Genomic DNA, 20,920 nt, shown 5'->3' with positions numbered 1-20,920 from the left:
GTTTAGCGTTTGGCACGATTACAGTTCATTATTCTGTCTCAAACTTGTTACTTTAAAAAAAAAAACTCAACTCAAAAACGCACATGACGCAGTTCTCCACATCAAACACACAATGGCTTTGTTCACACTACAACCAATTCTGATTTGTTTTAAAATAAATGTGTGACTGATATAGAATGCATGAACATTCATTTTGAAAAAAACTGAAAATGAAATCTCATCAGTGAAAGGATGCTTACAGAGTATGCTGAATGTTAAAAATGTTTTTTGCAAATAAGTTGCATTTTGTCTTCTCCAGCTTGGGGTTTCACATTCTGGTTTTTGCTCATATTTTCAGCCAAAATTGTCTCTTTTGCCTGAAAATAGCATTTTATTGCATTTTTGGATGAAAATGTTCTATGGTCTAAATGTTTTCGTGTCTGTACTACATATAAACATTTACGATTACATGATTATGATTACATACAGAGCTGCAAATGAAAAAACTAAATCCAATATGACTGACTGAAATAAAAAAAAAATCTGATTCTAAATAAAAATGTTAAAATGCATTAGTTAGTAAGATTTTATTTTAATGCTTTTATTTTTTATTTGGGCAAAGATGCAATAAATTGATGGAACGTGACACTGAAGACAATAATGGTGTTAAAAATATATATCTATTTAAACAAATGCTGTTTTTTTTTTCTTTTTCAAAGAATCCTGAAAAAAATGCACTAAGATTTCCACAAAAATATTAAGCAGAACCAATGTTTTCAACATTATAACACAGATAATAATAAGAAATGTTTCTTGATCAGCAAATCAGCATATTAGAATGATGGATCAAGGGTCATGTGACAATGTTTAATCATGAAAACTGGAGTAATGACTGCAGAAAATCCAGCTCTGCATCACAGGAATAAATAACATTTGAACTTCTATTAAAATAGGAAACCTATATTTTAAATTGCAATAATATTTTACTGACCTTAATTCAGTAATTGGGAAATGCTTGGAAAGATTGTTACTTCAACATCTGGTTAAAGACAAACTTGACCTTTGGCAGTCTGCCTATGAGAAAGTTTACAGTACTGAAGATGCTGTTGCTACTTTAGTAGATATTTCTAAACATCTAGATAAACATACTACTGCCGTAATAACTTTGTTACTAGATGTTTCCTCCACGTTTAACAAAATACAAGTTGATATTTCAGTGTCAAAACTTGTTCAGTTGGGCATAAATTCCCATTTGATTTGCTGGTATATCTCATTTCTCACAAATAGAGTTCAGAGAGTTAAAGTGAATAAAACATTGTCATCTGCTATAATAATAAATGTTGGAGTACCCCAAGGATGTGTCACAGTTCTGCTATACTTTTTACTTTATATACAGACGATTGTCGAGCTGACATGACAAATCAATATATTTTAATGTATTCTGACGACACACGACGTTTTAATATCCCTGCTGAATGCTTCAGACAGTAATGTGCTACATCAACAGGGTGTGACAAAATTGGTAGAATGGTGTGAGAATAATGATCTTGTTTTTTAACACGAGTAAAACTAAAGAAATCTTATTTGGCTGCAGATTTGATGGTTGTAAATTACCTGTTGTTATTCATCATAAAAAAAAAAAATCAGACAATAAAAGTTTTTAGGAGTGATGGTGGACGATATGCTGTCTTGGAAAGATCATATTGATACTCTCTGTAAAAGAGTAAAGCAAAGAACTTACTTTCTTCATCGTCTCAGGTCTTCTAGAGTGAGAACGAAGATACTTTTGCTATTCTTTATGTCTGTGATTAGGAGTATACTGCAATATTGTAATTCTATATAGTATAAGAGTCTATCAGTTAAGTTAAAAACAAAACAGTTTAATTACATAAATATCTGTTGGTCAGCCTCTTGAGAAGCTATATGATTTAGCCTATTATAACAACTTGTTAAGGCTAGCTAATAATATAGTGGCTGAATCTAATCATTTCCTGCTTAATGAGTTTGTCTTATTACCGTCAAATCGGGGGTACAGAGTCCCAAATTTCAACAGAGTGAGGCTGAAGCATTCATTTGTGCATCAGGCTATCAAGACTATAAGAGGTGAAGGTGCTTTAAAGTGTAGGGTGTAGTTTTAAATGGGATGTCTTAGCCTTAAAAATAGAGTAAGTGTAATGTATAATGTGTGACGTTTTTGTATAGTGTAGATTAAATGTATTTGTTGGTGTTGAATGTTCTAAACATGGATACGGTCACATGAGAAAAATTTCAGACTTGTGTGATAAAGTATTATTATCATCATCGTCATCACCAATATTTCAGAAACGTACTGCTTTTTACTGTATTTTTAAGCATAAGAGACATTCTTTTTAAAAAAAAAAAACATTTAAAAATTTTACTGACCTCAAACTTTTGAACGGTAGTGTACAAATCTGGTTAAATGTGAATTTTGTCCTGTCCAAATCGAGAAACTGCTAAACAGATTTTAGTCGTACAGTCTACACCAAAAACATATTTTCCTGTCGGTTTGAACAAAGCTACACATATCAGTCTAGACCTTCAGCTAATAAGCAGCTCCCACTGTCAGCTGATTTTCTCAGTAACTGTGTTTACTTTAGACAGCTTTATTCTTCATGCTTCCTGCTCTTCTTACTAACACAATGCTTCTGCACCATCTGTTTACTGGTTGACACGTGGTCTGTAAACACACACTATAGTTACAATAGCCTCTTGTCTTTGAACCTCGTGCCTGACTAATTATCCAGTCCATTAATGTCACTTAAGTCTGGCCGCTGAAGTTTGGCAGCGAGCTGGGTCGCAACACCAGCTAACGATCAAATGCGTTTCCGAGGGGTCGTTCTGCAACAGATGGACGCTGGCTGATGACTGAATGATGGAATTCGGGTTATGGTGGGTCACTCTCCATTTATTTATCATGCAGAAGAGCTGGGATACGAGCACAAGGGACGTCGGCTTTGAAAATCAAGCTGCTCCAGGCAGCATAAAAGAGCCACACGGCATCAATGAAGAGGACCTCTGGATAATACAACCTTGCGTCAAAGTAGGACATGGAAGTTTGATGAACGGGGTGGCCCTTTAGATATACTCTCGGCTCGAACAAAGACGGCAGACTGTGGATGAGATTATTTACAGGAGTATCGGCTCCCCTGGTCTCTCCGCTGAAGAATAGCTGATCAGCCCTGATGCTCTCAGCCAAGGCGGTAGCTGAATGCCTGATCAGTTAGTCGATGCTTATCTGATTTGGCTCTCTGGAAGAGCTCCATTGATTTGGAAGTCTTTTACCCCTCTCTGCTCTGGAGAGGTAATGACATGACTGATGTAGCTCGTAAATGTCCTCCAGTTTCTCTGAGACAGTCCAGCTGTGAGACCGAGGTAGCAGGCTGTGTACCTATTCACTTTCACCAGAAACTTTGACACTTCCTTTAAATTTGTAAGATTTATCTTTTAAAAAGTATTATAGAAACAGAGTTGGCTCACCATAGAGAGCTTTAAACAAAGAGGATAAACACAAATAAATACAATAAAAAAGTACAAATAACAGTTAAATACAGTAAAAACAATAATACTGTGAAATGTTATTACAATAAAAAAAAAAAAAAATATATATATATATATATTCCTGTTAAGGCAAAGCTGAATTTTCTGCCATTACTCTAGTCTTCACATGATCCTTTAGTATTAATTCTAATATGCTGATTTGGTGTTCAAAAAACATTTCTTATCACAGTTGAAAAAAAAAGTTAATATTTTTTGTGGAAACTATGACATTTGTCATGATTCTTTTATGAATAGACAATTCAAAAGAACAGTATTTCTTAGCAAAATAATTATATTGTAATATTCTAAATGTCTTTACTGTCACTTAGAGGAAGAATGCAAATGTTACAGAAAAAATAACAGAACAAAACTTCCTAAAATTCAAGTGATTCCAATATTTTTAAATCAATAAAACCAATTGTACAAAAAAATGTTCATGATTCCCAACTCTAGTGATCAGATTTCAAGTAAGAGACCAATCTGCTAAAGTATCTTTGTGAACTGAGTGATGAATGTTTGGCAGTTAATTGGGAAGATGTTAGCATATAAACACTTCCATACTGATGATGAGCTCTTCCATCTCAAAGCCAATTATCTTAACCACTGATAAACAGGCAAATTACTCTGAAAAAAAAGAAAAAAAAAAAAAAAAAAAAAAGTGCAGTGCTGGCAATGCTCATTTTTCATTCTCGTCCTCTTATAGCAGGAACGTGATGACTCAACTGCACACAACAGTATATGTGACAGAAATGCTGCTCCACTGAGATCAGACAAAAAAGATGCTGTGGTTCTTGTAGTGTTTTATTTTTTCCCCAGTATACCACTTATAATGTCAGTCAATGGTGCTTGCACCAAAACTAATCATAATCTATTTTTAAATGGCCAATTACCTCCCTCTCTTTGACCTGAGCTATTGTTTATATGGCAAGAGAAAAAATTCCAAGAAATCTCTTCTTTATTCACAGAACACAGGTGTCCAGTGGGTAAATAAACGTTGACAATTTTTCAGTACACTATCCCTTTAAGGTAGGCTATACTGTGAGAGCTTGTGGAGAGTGAAGCGAGGTGTCAGGTGTGTAAATGTGTGTGTTGCCGCTCTGAAGGCACTCGTAAGCACATGCAGGTATGTACCTTCGCCCCGTGTTTCTGCAGAACCTCCATGATATCGTTGTGTGCCCGTTCTGCTGCCACATGGAGAGGCGTCATGAAGCTGCACAGGGAATAAAGAGAAGATAACAGAAGATAATGAGAAAGAAAGACCTTAGCATCAGTCTTAAGGGGATTTACATTTGCTATTTGATAAACACATGACATGGCACATTCACTCACTCTTTGTTCTTCTCATTGACATTGGCTCCTTTCCGTAGCAGCAGTTCAGTGACCTGTTTTCGTTTTGGGTGAGGAGAGGTGACAGCGCAGTGCTGAAACACAGGACAGAGGCCTTGTAAGTGTCAGAGTTCACTGCTAATGCTGTCTTTTTGGTAACACCATTCACTATCACTGCATGGAACAGAGCAGCATGGACATCCTGTCTAAATATCTGTTGTGGTTTAAGGAAGAAAATATCAAATCATACAGGTATGGAAAGAAATGTAGGTGAATAAATGATGACAGGAATTTGATTTTTGCACTATCCCTTTAACTATCCCACTATCCTCAGCTGGTGAGCTTTGAAGTCAATCAGCAGGGGCTCACCAGTGCCGTTTCCTGTGTCTGTGGGTGCTTGAAGTTGATGATCTCCAAAGCTAGGGTCTTCTTCACCTTGGTCATGTCTGCTTCCCGTGCTGCCTGAAGGAGAGAGTGGCCCTTAAACTCGTCTGCGCCGGAGGAAAAAAAGAATATTTAGAGAGGTGATGCAAGACGCTCTGACAGAAGCCTTTGGTAGACATAATTCATCAAGACAAAGCATGAAAAAGTCATTGAAGCTTCACAGCTACAATGCAATCTAGCTTTACAGCAGCAAAAATTTAAGTTAGGATATCTAAAATGTATGACTGAATCGTCTGACCTGATCGAATGAATTTTGCGCATTCAATTTGTTATGCTTCTGCTCATAAGAACAGCAAAGAGAGAACATTATTCCATCTACATGATAGCTGTTTTACTGAATGAGGATGGCTGGGATTCAGCCAAAAGTAATCCTTGTCGTGCTGATACTTAACAAAACATTGCAGTTACAACAATTAGATGATCTCTGCCATCATCTGCCAACAGTCAGTCTGTAAAAACACTGTTAAATGCAATCTTTAGTGAATCTTAAAATGAATATACATTTTCATACTGTACATTATAATGTTAAAATGCTTAACTTAAAGCATTTAAAACTGTCATTTGTTAAACAATTCAATTTTTTTGTAATGTGCTGATTTTTCAAAAATAGTATCGACCACAGCATGAAAATAAAAAAAAATTCAATCATAATTAAGTAAATTAATATTGACTAGTTTCATACAAACTAGTAAAATTTGTAAAATTGCTTTAAAAGAAGTCAAAACATCAAGCTTTGCATATCGCCAAACAAACAGTACAGAAGATAATATTTAACTTGTGTATTAAATATTAGCACTCTTGGATCACAGCTTGAGCAATTAATAAGGATGGAGAACTAAGAACTAAACATTCTACTTTATTCATTTATATAGTATATTGTCTATTTTGCACAAGCTCAAACAAATTCTACATAAAGGAAAATCTTTACTCAGCAAATTGTGTAAAGTTTCAGTCAAAACTACATCACTCCACCCCACACTGGGAGAAGCCAGATGGAGAATTCACAGGCAAAATATATAATGACGTCGCCTGCCAACCTGATCAGCAGACTGGAGCTCAGCCTCCACTGCGCTTGAATAATTCAGAATGAGAATATTGTATGTTTAAAGTCATCTTTCTCTAAACCTTGATGTGTCTGTCTCGGTGCCAGTGAGAATGTGGCAGGAACAATCAGAGCCAAGTCGCGTCTAGCTCTCTTACACTTGCAAGGTGAACAAGCAGGATGAGTTTTGTGGACTTTGATGGCACTTATGCTGAGCAATGGTGAAAGATCCCAGTATGTTGTCTTTAATTCACTCTTAAGCAATAAGGAACAAGGCTGTTTTATAAGGCAATATATGCTATATAAACTCACATGTGAGCCTCTCTTTGAGTTCTGGGGTCGGGGCCATGTCCACCGCGCTCTTCCCGTGGCAGTTGACCAGCGTGGGATCGGCTCCGTGACTCAGCAGCAGGGAACACACCTCCACACGATTCTTGGAGGCAGCCTCGTGCAAAGGGGTGAACTGCCAGAGGTCCATGGCATTAACGCACGCCCCATGCTACAGAAAAACATTCAGGGTGAGATCGGATGGAAAGGATGGCGCCAACTCTGATGGCCTAGATTCATTTTCAAATACATTGAGAACATTATGCGGTTCTGCTTGAGCAGTTAGAGCAGTTTTAACATAGATTAAGAATTTCTATCTATTAGGGAGTCTGCTATGCCCCAGAAGCTGAGTTAATAGCACTGAGGGAAAAGAATATCGAACACATTTTTAGAAAATGGCAGCGTTCCAAAACGGAGACATCAACTTGCACTCAGAGGCAAGGGGTAAACAGTACAAAACGATTAAAGGGATAGATCTCCTAAAAAAGCTTTTTTTCTTTACTCTTTAGATTTCCTATCTACCGTAACTATTAGACAAGAAGTTCATGCCCCATTAAAACTTGATCTGATGTGACATGTTTTGACTGGCCATATTTAAATATGAGGTGAACATGAATGAGTTTTCAGAGGATTTTCAGTCAAATTCAAGCTTTTCCTTTCAAAGATCTAATGACTTGAAGCTTGACAGAACCTGGTCGCCATCCGCTTTCATTGTGGAAAACATTCTGCTAAATTTCTCCTTTTGTGTTTCATGACATGAGGGTGAATGAGAAAATCTCTTTTGGGTGAATTATCCTTTTAAAACAGAGAGAGATTCTTTTGAGCTGTAAGTAAGAGGAGTGAAACGAAAGCTCCCGAGGAACTCCGGAACATCAAGATAACGTCAGGTGTTCACAATGCATCCGTGTACGATAAGAGGATTCTTAATTGTCTTTCTGATCATTGCACAGCACATTTAATCGAATATAATGATTGAGGGGGCTTAAGGCAATCTGGGGAGCTACTGATATTGTGATAAGCTCTCCTGAGGCTAAGAATTCTCTGTTCTGCTGTGTATCAAACTCCAAACATTGTTGTAGAGACAGATTGGCCACTCCACAGGGCTCTGTTGACACACTGAGCATGGGAGAACACACCATGAGCATAGTGTTCCATATAACAGCTTTGTAAATAAAAGAAGCTGGGCTTAAATGCCATACTCTATGGAACTTTATATTGTGTTTGCACTGAAACAGAGTGAACTCTGACAGGACATGCACACTGAAGCTGTATGCAGGACATGCACTAAATTTGTCACTAAAAAATTCTAAATAATCTATAATATAACAGTCTATAAAAAATAAAAAAATAACTGAGTAATCATTCTCTCCATAGTGATGCCCAAAACACTGCATAGCATGGAAACTTTTTAATATATAGTAAGTGGATTTTGAATCAATGCTTCATTGCATTGTGCCAGGTTAAGACAAGCTGTTTAACTGGAAACAGTGTTGTTTGTCTTCCACACAGGTCACACTAAATTATACATGCACACCCATTCAGGTTTTTGTCCTTACCTTTAGCAGTAGCTCTGTGACTTCATAGTGTCCATATGAGCAGGCATTGTGTAGAGGAACAAGACCACTAGGAATTGCAAGAACAAAACACGCACACCCAAATTCATTTGCGCCCAAAATGTGCTTTTCCTTTTAGTAATATATGGACAAAGGATGGCTAAAGAAAAAAGATTTTACCAGAGTGAAAAAAATGTGAAATAGCTGATAGAGACCGGAAAGTAAGGTTAAAAAAAGGAGACATAAGCAGACCCACCCTTTATCTTTAGCGTGAACATCAGCGCCATGTTGCAGGAGAAGCTGAACTATTCGGACTCGGTTGTATCCAGCTGCCAGATGCAATGGAGTAGACTACAAGAAAGAAAAGGGGAAACACAGTTATGCCAAAACTGTCAGATGTAATATATTGTTTAAAGGTTTGGGTCAGTAAGATTTGTAGGCCTATGTATTTATTTAGGAATAAATTACATTTTAAACATATTAAAACAGAGAGCAGTTATTTTATATTGTAATAATATTTCACAATATTACTGTTAATTATAAATATTATCAAATAAATGCAGCCTGAATACCTTTATATTGAGAAGAGAAAAAAAAAAGAAAGAAAAAAAAATCTTACTGACCTCAAACTTTAAAACAGTTATGTACACATATCCAACAAAGCCATGATGACAAAACACCCCCTCTGTAAAAGAGCACCAAAACCCACCTTTCTCTTCATTATATCTCTTGAAAAAGTATTAGCGTAGCCTTTTTTCTAAAATCGGGCTGCCTAGGGACCAAGGGAGGTCTTGGTTTGTCGAACATGTGAGGAAAAACTCATACTCATCCTCTCCTCTAGAAAAAGCGAGGCTCATGACTGAATTTGGCTGTAAGAAAGTCACACTTCATTGCAGCTCTGAGGCTTGTAAACCTGCCTGACAATCCAACCAAGTCTTACTGTCTTACAGAGAATGATATAGTATTGAGTAAGTATTGAAATACAGGCTAACATAAAAATGAAGGTATTCAACACCATGTATCTATGTACCGCAGCACACAGCGGGGTATAACAACAGTTCCCTCAGCACAGCATGATCGTTGCAAAAACTCACGTCACACGTTTTCTGATAATTGTTTGATGAACGGAATTTGTTACGAGAGCTAATTAAAGACAGCAGCTGATATTTGTTTCAAGCCAACAAAAATGAAACAAGAAGAGAATTTAAAATTAAAAGGAAGTCTGACGGCACAAATATTGAACAGTTCAAATGAGAAGCTAATTAAATTTTTAACTTTCAGAAATCAAGTAATGCAAGTCATGCATTCCGCATTCAAGAACAAAACACAAACAAAAAAGAAAATCGACAAGCCAGTCGAAAACAATCAAACAAAATGAGGATCAGGTGGCACAAAGAAAATAAAATCCCCATAAAAGTCTCCAATGAAATGCGACAAGCCACACGGTCATAAACCATTACAGCGATGTATTGATGCGAGCAAAGCACAATGTGCAAACTCCATGGGTTCCCGCACAGTCTCCTGCGGTAAGCACGGATCATTCACCATACAGCTGAAAATGCACAAAACAATGAGAAATCAATCTAGATGAAATTGGAAAACTTTGAATTGTGCCCTTCAATTGCAAAATAATGATAACAATACGCAGTGACGAGCTTTCGTAGGCATGCACACCAGGGTGTTTGAAGTTGTAAAAGACAAGAAAGAAACTGAGTGAATATGTGAATGGTGGGGTGGAAAGCTGTAGCGGTAGAGGAGGTATATTTAAGCTCACTTTTCAAGCAGGTGGTGCACTAAACATCCTCTTTAGGACAGAGTTTTCACACCAGGGTTTCCCCTCTAACACCTTCACCCCAATCCACTGCATTCACAAAGATGCAGTGTGTGAACAAAGAACCAAAATCACTACATTGTGAAAATCAAACAAATGAAAAAAAATTAAAAATTAAATAAATAAATCCAACAAATTAAAATGAGTGCAATCAAGCTCAGGAAAAAAGAAAAAGAAAAAAAACAACAACTTACCAGCATTTTCTGAGATGTCGACTGATAGATATTGTTGCCAGAATGACGAATCAAAACAAAAGAGAGCAAAAACAAACAAACAAAAACAAATAATGAAATAATGATAGCATTATGTAATTCTGGCACACCCTGTAACAATTTCTTGTCTTTTGTCCTCTAACTTTACTTGGGACATCAGTGGAAGTACAATGTACAAAGTGCAGCACCACACTGGCAGCACTGTATTGTGACGGAGACTGAAATTACATGATTTCAATACAAAAAAGATATGCAAACAGAGCAAGCAGTCTATCACTATTTCTATAGTCTATTTCTTTTTACTCTCCAGGGAGTTAGAGCTGACTTGACAGAAGAGTTGGTACTGATTCAGTGCCATTCAACCAAAAGTCATTTCATGCAGCTGTCACAGAGATCGTACATGTGCTGCTGGTTTACGTGATTCATCCTGTGGCAGAACAATGTGGTCTGCTGACGTGTTTCGATTGTCCACTGAATTTGTATTATAAGTTCCAAAAACACCTTTTTTCTTGGGGGGGGGGGTTTGGCAAAGGAGAAAAAAGCTGATTTGTTTGCATTAAAGAAAAAGTAAATATAAATAAAACTTTCCGTTTCCAACTTTATTAATATTAATGTGCAATGTGCATGCAAGCTGGTGCTTCTATTCCTAGTAGATGACCATTAAAAAATTGCATGCTTACCATCTGTTAACCAAAGCAGACAGTCTGTAAACAAATTCATTTTAAGCTGCAACGAATACGACTATTTCCCTTACACCGTGAATGAAAATTTGACCCATTTTAAATAATAAATATGAAGACTCACTCAATTCTTTTTCCTTCTATACCATGAAGTCTGCTTCAAATGGGGATTACTTGCTGAATCAATCTAAACAAAACCCAGTTTGTATTCTACGAAAGATTATATTCTCAATCGCATTTGGCACTACAGTTCTAAAAGCATCAAGGTCATCCTCAGACTGAAATGAATTAATCTGTCATCATATCAACATTTTAACTACTACCTAAAGAGCATTACATTTAAAAGTAACAGTAAATATAATATGGCCCAAGACTGACCCTTGGGGAACACCTAGTTAATTTTACAGTTCTAAAAGCATCAAGGTCATCCTCAGACTGAAATGAATTAATCTGTCATCATATCAACATTTTAACTACTACCTAAAGAGCATTACATTTAAAAGTAACAGTAAATATAATATGGCCCAAGACTGACCCTTGGGGAACACCTAGTTAATTTTACCTTGTGGAAAATATTCATTTGAGGATTTTCTGAACAACCTGAATCTTGCATATGTAACGAGTCAGGAAGCTGGATCACCATGGCGACACACTCATACAGTAGCCATGGCTACACATCACTTTGGCCCCTCCTGCCATTCTGTCTGCCCTACCCAAAGCAAACAGGACTAACAGGAAAGACACATCCTGCAGAGAGGACACGTTCTCTTATGCTCTATGCAAAACAAAAAGTAGAAGACAAAACCGTTTAACCGTAGACTATTAAATCTGCTTCTTGCACAGATCTTCCATCAGTTTCTTTAAGAGCCTGACACACCAGCAGAATTGTCGTCTCACTCGAGAGCTGTTCCTATTGTATCATTTAAGATGAATGTGTTGCCTAAAGATGTACAGCTGGAAATATTACCCCCTACATACTCCAGATCGCAAAATTCTGACATTATTTAAAATGGGTGGATTGCTAAAATTAGCTTTTGCTTTGTTTTAAGGGAATTTGCAAATAATGAAACTCAAAGTACCCTCAGTGCATTTGGCTCTGTCACATAACGTCTTTCTGGTGATGGCAGAAACAGCAGACAGGTGAACTAGAGCGAAGATCTGTCGATTCAGATGGCTTCAAACAGAAAGCAACAGTAAAGCTATGTGGCAGCGTTGACCTTTTGCCAGCAGACCCTGAAGTAGTGCAGTGCAGGTCATTCAAATGAAAAAGTGTTTGGTTTATTTTGCCCATTCAAATATAAGTTGCCAATAAGACAAATTACTGCACACTGAAGTCGGCACCGCCTGCAACAACATTGAGCAACTCAATTGTTTTGTTCTTTTGTGCAAATTTTTACCCTAACACACATTGTGAGGGTTTGTGATAAGGAAACAAACTAAATGGAAATCTCTGGAAAAGAAAGAGATTGTAAAACAGTTCTATTGGCTTTAAATGTCTAATAATGTATAACTATATAATGTATATGCATAAATGTATAAACTTGTCTATTGTCTTTCATAGATTTTCAGGACCTTGTCAGTGCAATTTACTAGGCAGTCAGTGGGACAGTCACAAGCCTCCAGGTTTTTATCCATAATACCTTTAATTGTGTTCCAAAGACGAACGAAGCTTTTACGGGTTTGGAACGACATGGGGGTAAGTGATCAATGACAAAATTTTCATTTTGGGGTGGAGTATCCCTTTAACTAGAGGGTTTATAAAAAAAAAAGTTACTTGAATCATGTTGTAGTAACATTTTCAAGCTGACCAATTAAAAATCGTAAAAATTGAAAATCGGTCAAATGTTCTGAAAAAATAAAAAAAATCAAGGTGTACTTTTTTGCCATATTGCCCAGTCCTACCTAAAATAAGTTATAAAGTTTTACATAAAAACAGTTTAATAAAATAAAATAAAAAAATCAAATATAAAACCATTTCTTTGGCACCCAATCAGCATATTAGAAAGGTTTCTGAAGGGCCATGTGAAAGTTGAAAATCAGCTTTGAAATCATAAGAATAAATAACATTTTAAATATATTAGAAAAATGTCATCATATTTTACAATATTACTGTTTTTCCTCTATTTTCATTTAAATAAATGCAGCCTTGGTAAGTATTAGAGACTTTTTCCCTCTAATCTCAGTCACTATAACACATCCTAAAATATATTTTAAGTGTATTAATATTACAGAATTTTACATGCCTAGAAAACAAACAAAAACTCCTTGTTTTTCCTCAGGGTAGAAATATCCCTTTGTCCACATCTTTCCCTTCTCTTGCCATGGAGGAATGGTGACCTGTAACCATGCCAACGGTGAGTGCTTCTCCACAGCTGTTGCCATGACTGCGGTACATGCTATAACTAGTGTGAAATCTGCGTGGATGGAGCCTTTGAAAACAATGTGTTGCTTGGCTAAGTAACCCTATAGTGTAAATCCGTTAGTGCAGATTTACACACGAGAGTGTACAGAAGAGGGTCTCTTTCGTCCCTGTGAAATGCTAAAGTAAACAACAGGTCCAAAGAGAGCCATCATACTAGCTGCAAGCAAACAGCAGGAAGGGGCTACCGAGCACACACACTGAGAGGATCAATAAGACATTAGCCCCTCTACCAGGCCTGGAAAATGTACAAAATACAGCTCGCCGACTCCTATAGGGGCTTCTTACTCCATACTGGGCTCTGCATAAAGGAGCTCAAATCCCAAAGGGAGACGATGCCTGGTTCCTCCGTCCTAATCACAACACTAACCCCCCATTAAAGACAGTCCCAGCAGAGCACTGAAGGCGTTAACGACCAGTACATCCAACAGGATGCTATTTTGAATCATGTGCCGTCACGGGCTCAAGTTTTCCCAGGAGTCTATTGCTGGAAAGCAGAGACAAATAGTCACGTGCGATAATTAACTGCAATAAAGCCTGTGTGTTTGAGAGAACGAGAGAGCGAAAAGAGATAATGGCAGACGGGAAACACTACAAGCGATCCACATACACAGCTGTTCTGTTTCTTCCATCCACCTACATTTCTACGGGGGCGCATCATTGTGCAATGAGGGCCAGGAACAGACGCTTGGATAGACAAAATATTTGTTAATCTTCAGAAACATGTAAATGAAACCAAAAAAGTTGTCTGAATTAACATTCTCACTGGCAACCGCTGCACAGATTGCATGCCGCTTGTTTTATCTCAGCCTGCGCAGCGAGGCTGCCTCAACATGATACTTTATCAAAGATGGCAAGGCACATTCTGCCTTGTTCGTTTAACAGTCTAAATGGGGGAAAAAACAGCACTTCAGGTGACAGCAAGCCTCACCTGAAGTAAAAAAAAATCTACTCTGGTGTAAGTATTTTGAATGTGTTATACCCGGGATCCTCTGAGGTGTAAATGTATCAAGTAAGCTGTAAATATCACTGATAATATGTGTGCTATGTTGTAATTGTGTTCTTTTTTTTCTATAAATTAGTACTAGTATCAGTGACCATCACAATAATGTTAATGTTAAGTAAAAATATTTTGTCCTCAGAGTCTTTCTTGTAACTCTTCTCTCTCAGTCACACACCTGGCTGAAAGGCTCATTATGCAGCTCATTATGCGGCCATTTGTCTTCTCAGGTGTGAATCACAGCATTATGCATAATAGTTGACGCCTTCTTGCATATACCTTTCCTACACAAAAAGTGTCTTAAAAAATTTAAATCAATATATTGTTTTCTGTGAGCGAGTAATCAAGATGATTTTCACATCATTTTGAAGCAAAAACTATAGGCTTCAAAATCTGTTCTCAAAAGTCTTGTGAACAAATGTTCTTTAGGTGTTTTATTGCCTTATTTCAGTGACTTAAAAATTTTAGTTTTTCACTAACCACGCATAAATGTCACTTTCTCAAAAAAACAATCATGTACATACATGCTGCTCACATATTATTGTAGCCCAGTTTGTGCTGATTACAGTGTTATTAGACGTTAGCCATTCATGTGTTTATAAGCAACTGAAAAAAAACAACACAAATATCAGGGCACGTCAAAACTTCTCTAGGCCCCCAAAACACCCTCAGGCCCCAGAGGGTTAAAAACTATTAATAAAAAGCAAATTAGGAGTTCACTGAGACAAAAAGCCGTAGTTAATGGTTTGTTAAATGGCAAGATAAAACTAAATGTGACCCAAGATTGCATTATTTTGCAAAATTGCATTTTAAAAATGTTGTACAAAAATCTAAATGCTCAAATTTTCATATATCAATGTTGTATTGCCCATAATTCCACTTGTTCACTGTGCTGTGAATCTCCTACCTCTGTGATTTTGCAAGAAGACTGTGCTTTTGCAAACCAAATCCAACCAACCACAGAACTAGAGAGCTGTCTTGAAGAATCCTGGATCCAGAGCACTAAGACTTTGGTGCAAAGCAAATCGTTCTGTGCTAATTCCCTCCCAAGCCTCTTCCCACATCATTCCTCTAGTACACATAATCTTTAAGCTAAAGCCTGCAATATGTTAAGGCGAATGTTATCACACCATATAAACAGTACAATCCCACCCAGAGTAATGATGTGGCAGTCAATGGAACAATGGCTTCTAATGTACTGACATGGATGAGAATGTCTTCATCATACCTTCTTAAAGATATTTATTGTGTGGTTTAGCTAAAAGACATCGGGTTATAAAATAATGCTTGTTAATGGCAAAAAAAAAAAAAAAAAAAAAAAGGAAATTGTGTCATCATTTACCAATGTCACTCCAAACCTTTATGACTTTCTTTCTTCTTTCTTTCTACACATAAAAGAGAATATTTCGAAGAATGTTTTTAAGTGTTTTTCACCCATACACTCAAAGGCAGTGCTGTCCGAAAATAACACTAGGCTTCACTGATTTTCAATTAAAACAATATAGATATTTTTCCAAATGTTTTCATTCCACAAAAGAAAATCAGTCAAGTTTGGAACACCCTGAGGGTAAGTAAATGATGAAAATGTTCATTTTTGTATCCATTAGCACTTTCTCTAAAAGAAAATGGAGTGGAATTTGTTTTTGTGTCTCTTGGAGAAAGAAGATCAGATAAATACAAAATAACAACTGCACAACTAAGGAAGGGAACAAGCTTACTGCACAAGTTTAGTCTCCTGGTTAAAAGTTCAGATGGGTTAAGTGGAGCTGACTACAGTGTATATTTAACATACAACAGAGCCCAGCTCAAAACTAATCTGAGAAAAAAGCACCAGTGAGAAAGAGTAAAAACACAGAGAAAAAGAAAAACTCAATTGTTCACCATGGAACAACTGTGACATGATTGATGGAATCTGCGGTAGGCGCACGGTAAGTGATTGTTTTTCCCTGAGCCCCTGTAGAAGGCATCTTGATAATGTGCTCCAGTGTGCTGTGTTAACGTCCTGCACTTCAGAGAGCTCCATCATTTTTAAACCCAGACCGTGGCAAATCTCACACTCTGGAGTACGCTTCCTATTCTCTCTCTCTCAAACACACACACACACACTCACAAGTATGGCTTTCAATCAGTGTTCAGAGACATTGTCTAAAGCTAGCATGGAACTGATAAATACTTTTCCATTTTTAAGAAAAAGAGTCAGGGCAAGTCATTCATCTCTGCTTTGATTTTACGTTGATTTCTATAAAATAAATGAAAATCATGTGCAGCTTGTCAGTAAAGCCGGTTCTGTGATTAGTAGTAAATCTCCATCACGTGCTTTCAGATTGAGTGGCATTTACTATACAGAGCCGTAGTTCACTGACAAGCGTCGCAATATCGCATTCATTATCGCAGGCATTTCATCTGCGATCATGAACGCGATATTGCCTAGCTTGTCAACTACAAAGCTGAATTCTAGGAAGAATTACAAAATACTTCACAGAATATCAAACCTACCTTCACTTTTACTAAAATCCAGCTTTGTAGTTTTTAAAAAAGAAGGGGTTTGGAAAATCAGTGTGAGCTACTTTTGTGTTGTGGCTAATGTGAACGCAAATCAAGAAGCGAATTGCAAATTGTTTTATTTTTGCAGCAATAAATAGCTTTTAGAGGTACTCAGGTTGATTACGAAAGCATACTTTTGAACAACAACACAGTGTAAATGCAGACAAGAAAGAGGGGCAAATTCAGATCGCCTTGACTGAGCAAATGCTTCAAGTGTAAAAAGCTACATTTAACACTGAGTCTGAACTGATAGAATGTGCAAAAGTGCTACCTCCTAAAACCTAGCCTTTATCAGTTTGAACAAATTAGAGCAAAAATTCACTTCAAAAATGTGCCACTGGGTTGTGATTTTTTAATTTTATTTTCGCAGTCATCCTGCTAACTGTGTGTGAATGTTCTCACATTTTGATGAAAAGCCTGTCCACTCATAGTGCCCTTGCCATGAAAAAGTGCCACCGCAAAGAGAGCTTTTTCAGCAAAGATGGAGCTCAGCTTTTAGTGTGGCCTTAAACGTATCATGATGAGCAGTGTCTCTGTCTTCACTGACAACCTCTTCTCCAGACAGGAGACTAATGACTCTGCTTTTTCCATCGTTCAGACAGCTACAACTATTGCGAAGCACTCCTTCCTTTCACACATCGGCACTCCCTCTCTGTCTCCCGGGCCAAACCACTGTCGCCCTAAGTGTCTTAACCCTCTTAAAACGTAGCACTTACATAAACTTCCACTTATAACACACACCCTATCCCCTACACATATACTTCTGCGTCGGACACACACCGTAGCCTCTACACCGTAGGATGTGCGTCAGTTTTCATTTATACTTCTGCGTCGTTGTCCGCCTTGACGTGCAGTACACATGAAAACAGCCAGTCCGCAGTGTCCACGGGCATGCTGCTTGTGTAACCCGCAGACCACGGCAAAAGCTAAAGAAGCAGCAGCTTGACGGAGAAGCATCAGCCATGATGGTGGCAAATAAATATCAAAGAACAGATCATTTATTTAAAACTACAAAAAAGAGACGACAATGAAACAGCATTCGATGGCATTCTTTCAATCTCCACAAGGACATGACAACTGTTTGTCGCGGACAACAAAGTGATGTAATGCTACATTTTATAATAAATGATAAGACACTTGTTCTTGGCTTAGTTTTATTTTGTAACATTAAAATATATTAAAGTGCAAAACACACACAAAACTCACATACGGAGGGAGGGGTACTAGCAGACCAATCACAGCGCTTGCAGTCCATGTAGATTTGACACGCTGTGACATTTTTGGAGACGTGCATGTCAGGCTACCCCGCAGCCTGCACGTACTATGCACAACCTACAGCGTAGTTTTGACGCAGAAGTATAAATTAGCCTATACTGCGCCCTCAAGTCACCCTGGATGGTCGACAGCATCGCTAACTTCTGTAGGTGTTTAGGAGATTATATGTGTCCCTGAAAGTGGATGAGGTGTGCCTCCATGCCTGACCCACCACCTGCACCCTGTGGAGAAACCCACACTGTCCCTGTAGCTGGTCTGACTTCTAGTGGATGCAAATCTAGCCTTTGGTTGTGGAGAGCAGCTGCTCCACAGAAATCTGACTTTTTCATCAGTGCCGCTGGTCAAAGTGTGGTGTCTGATCTTGATGGGGAGTTGTTCTGGGCTTTGCCACGCCATGTGAGAGAGATGCTTGCAGCATTGAGAGGTTCAGGACTAATGATGAGTGTCTGGGAGAGTGATGGACAAATCAGCATGGCTTTCACACTGTTTCTAGGTTTCAATAGGCCAAGTGTTTAATCGAACATCTAGTTACCCATCAGCTACTGAATCCTGCACCTGCTGTCCGCAATCTCAGGGAGCTTTTCTTCAGCATGCAGGACAGTGGATTCACTAAAAATTATATACCAGATTGTGTTGTACATGAAACTTCATGAGCATAATGCAAAGTAACAAACAAATATGTCTGTGACATACAGGATGTTTTGCAACATTTAGAAATAAATTGGGAACGCCTTTTAAATTTCAATTTCAATTCATGGATTTAATTTGAATTGTGGTAGCAAATAGGATGTAGAATTGCAATTTGATTTTGAATGCAAGAAAATTTTCAAATGTTTAATTTTAAATGTCTAATAAAAAGAAAGAAAACTATAGAAATAAAAAACAAAGAAAAATATAGACAGAAAAACAAAAAATGATAGAATGATGAATAACAGCTAGATCGACAGATAAAATGATATCTAGGTTGAATAGATAGAACGACAGAAAAAAATAATGAAAAAAAAAAAAGAACAAAAGACAGACAGAAAAACATACAAACAAAAAAAGACAGAAAGAAAAAAATTAACGAATGATAAATATAACGATAGATAGAACGATAGATAGACAGAACGACAGAACAATAGATAGAACGATAGATAGAATGATAGAACGATAGATAGAATGATAGAATGATAGATAGATAGATAGATAGATAGATAGATAGATAGATAGATAGATAGATAGATAGATAGATAGATACCAAGTCAACTTCATGTTACGTGTGGCCAAATCGATTCAAACTGAACAGAGGCCACGTTTCAACTGAATTGTTGCTCAAAGCTAGTCTGTAAAGTGTGTATAGTAAGACCAATGGTCACCATTTCCATCCTCGAGACTTTAATTCGCAGGACAGTCACTTTTCATCCTTTGAATCACCACAGCTCTGCATGGCACTGAATCCTCACAGGTTGTAGCAAATTGCAATATGAGAGGCGCCAACCACGTGCCTGGTTCCTCACATGCTGACAAGAGAAAGGCAGGCAGAGGCCCAACCTGAATACAAAGCAGTTCAAGGGGGTACATTTAACATGCTAACGCTTCGCTGAGCAGGAGCTCCTCCAGGGTCACAGCTGCCATGAAATGCTGAGACAACACGGCCAGCCAGAAAATATGACAGAAGAGAGTAAATGCTGTGCAACATGATGTACATTTCTGAGGGAGCATTATAAATACCAACATCATTATATGATATTAGGATAACAGATAATCACAATTTGAATTTTAATAACTGGCCCTTTAAATTCAGCCTCCCAGCACATTAACGTCTTATATTAACAATATATTTCTCAAGTCATTCTTTTTTTTAATAAAATTAACAAGTAAGCAAGCCACTTACGCACCAGCAACACTAGCAAAAATTTAATTAATTAAAATTAATTATATTAATCTGCTGAAAGCTCTAATTTAAAAAACTTACAATAATGAATGAGCAACACCTCATAAGAGATACTTGATAGAGGATTGTGGCAGTAAATCTTACCACATGCTTGGAGACTGCTGTCTTGAGAGACCTATTTAATCTGCAATAAATTAAAGAACAGAACTGTCAAGACCTTTACCTCCTACGCAACAAGAAGCCATTGTAGAAAAACTGAAAATAGAATACTCTGAAGAAATCTGCATACAGTAAGCAGAGTAGAGTAGTAAAAATACCAAGAACAAATACAAGAGTACAGCTTTAAAAGAAAGCCTTATTTTACATGGTTTGTAGTACACTTAACAAACCAAAAATGTATATATACTGTGTGTGTGTGTATGTGTGTGTGTATGTGTGTGTGTGTGTGTATATATATATATATATATATATATATATATATATATATATATATATATATATATATATATATATATATATATATATATATATACACACACACACAAAAGCACAAGTGTTACAAGAATAGACAATACAGCATTAAAGCTTTCTTAACTCTTTCCCTGCCAGCATTTTTGAAAAAAGTTGCCAGCCACTGCCCGCGATTTTGATGATTTTCACTAAAATTTGATGGCCTCCAGTTTATTTTGCTGCATGAATATTTGAATATGCAATACACCAAAATAAAGATCAGAGCCTCTACTTTTAAATAGGATAACCTCTAGACAGCTGACTAGTAAGATAGCAACAAAATCTGACTGACATGAGAACAGGCTTTCACATTTGCAAAAAAACCTAATTGATTTTGCAGTGAT

At 37.1% G+C, this 20,920-nt stretch overlaps 1 protein-coding gene across 2 annotated transcripts in view; it reads right to left on the bottom strand.

Annotated features, from left to right (window-relative positions):
* Positions 1–20,920, bottom strand: part of tnksa (tankyrase, TRF1-interacting ankyrin-related ADP-ribose polymerase a) — an 88,704-nt gene that overhangs the window by 23,326 nt on the left and 44,458 nt on the right. Inside the window, exons 6-12 of one of the 2 annotated variants that reach the window (XM_042748101.1) lie at positions 10,255–10,275; positions 8,486–8,580; positions 8,233–8,299; positions 6,662–6,848; positions 5,233–5,354; positions 4,867–4,958; positions 4,669–4,747 (exon numbers count right to left, since the gene is read on the bottom strand). In XM_042748101.1, the coding sequence (XP_042604035.1) occupies positions 4,669–4,747; positions 4,867–4,958; positions 5,233–5,354; positions 6,662–6,848; positions 8,233–8,299; positions 8,486–8,580; positions 10,255–10,275 (663 nt within the window). The remainder of the gene's footprint in view (positions 1–4,668; positions 4,748–4,866; positions 4,959–5,232; positions 5,355–6,661; positions 6,849–8,232; positions 8,300–8,485; positions 8,581–10,254; positions 10,276–20,920) is intronic. The other variant, XM_042748102.1, reaches the window with a different exon arrangement.

Source organism: Cyprinus carpio, chromosome B21 (assembly GCF_018340385.1).
Source record: "Cyprinus carpio isolate SPL01 chromosome B21, ASM1834038v1, whole genome shotgun sequence".
NCBI classification, from domain to species: Eukaryota; Metazoa; Chordata; class Actinopteri; order Cypriniformes; family Cyprinidae; genus Cyprinus; species Cyprinus carpio.
This window is presented reverse-complemented; position numbering and strand designations above follow the sequence as displayed.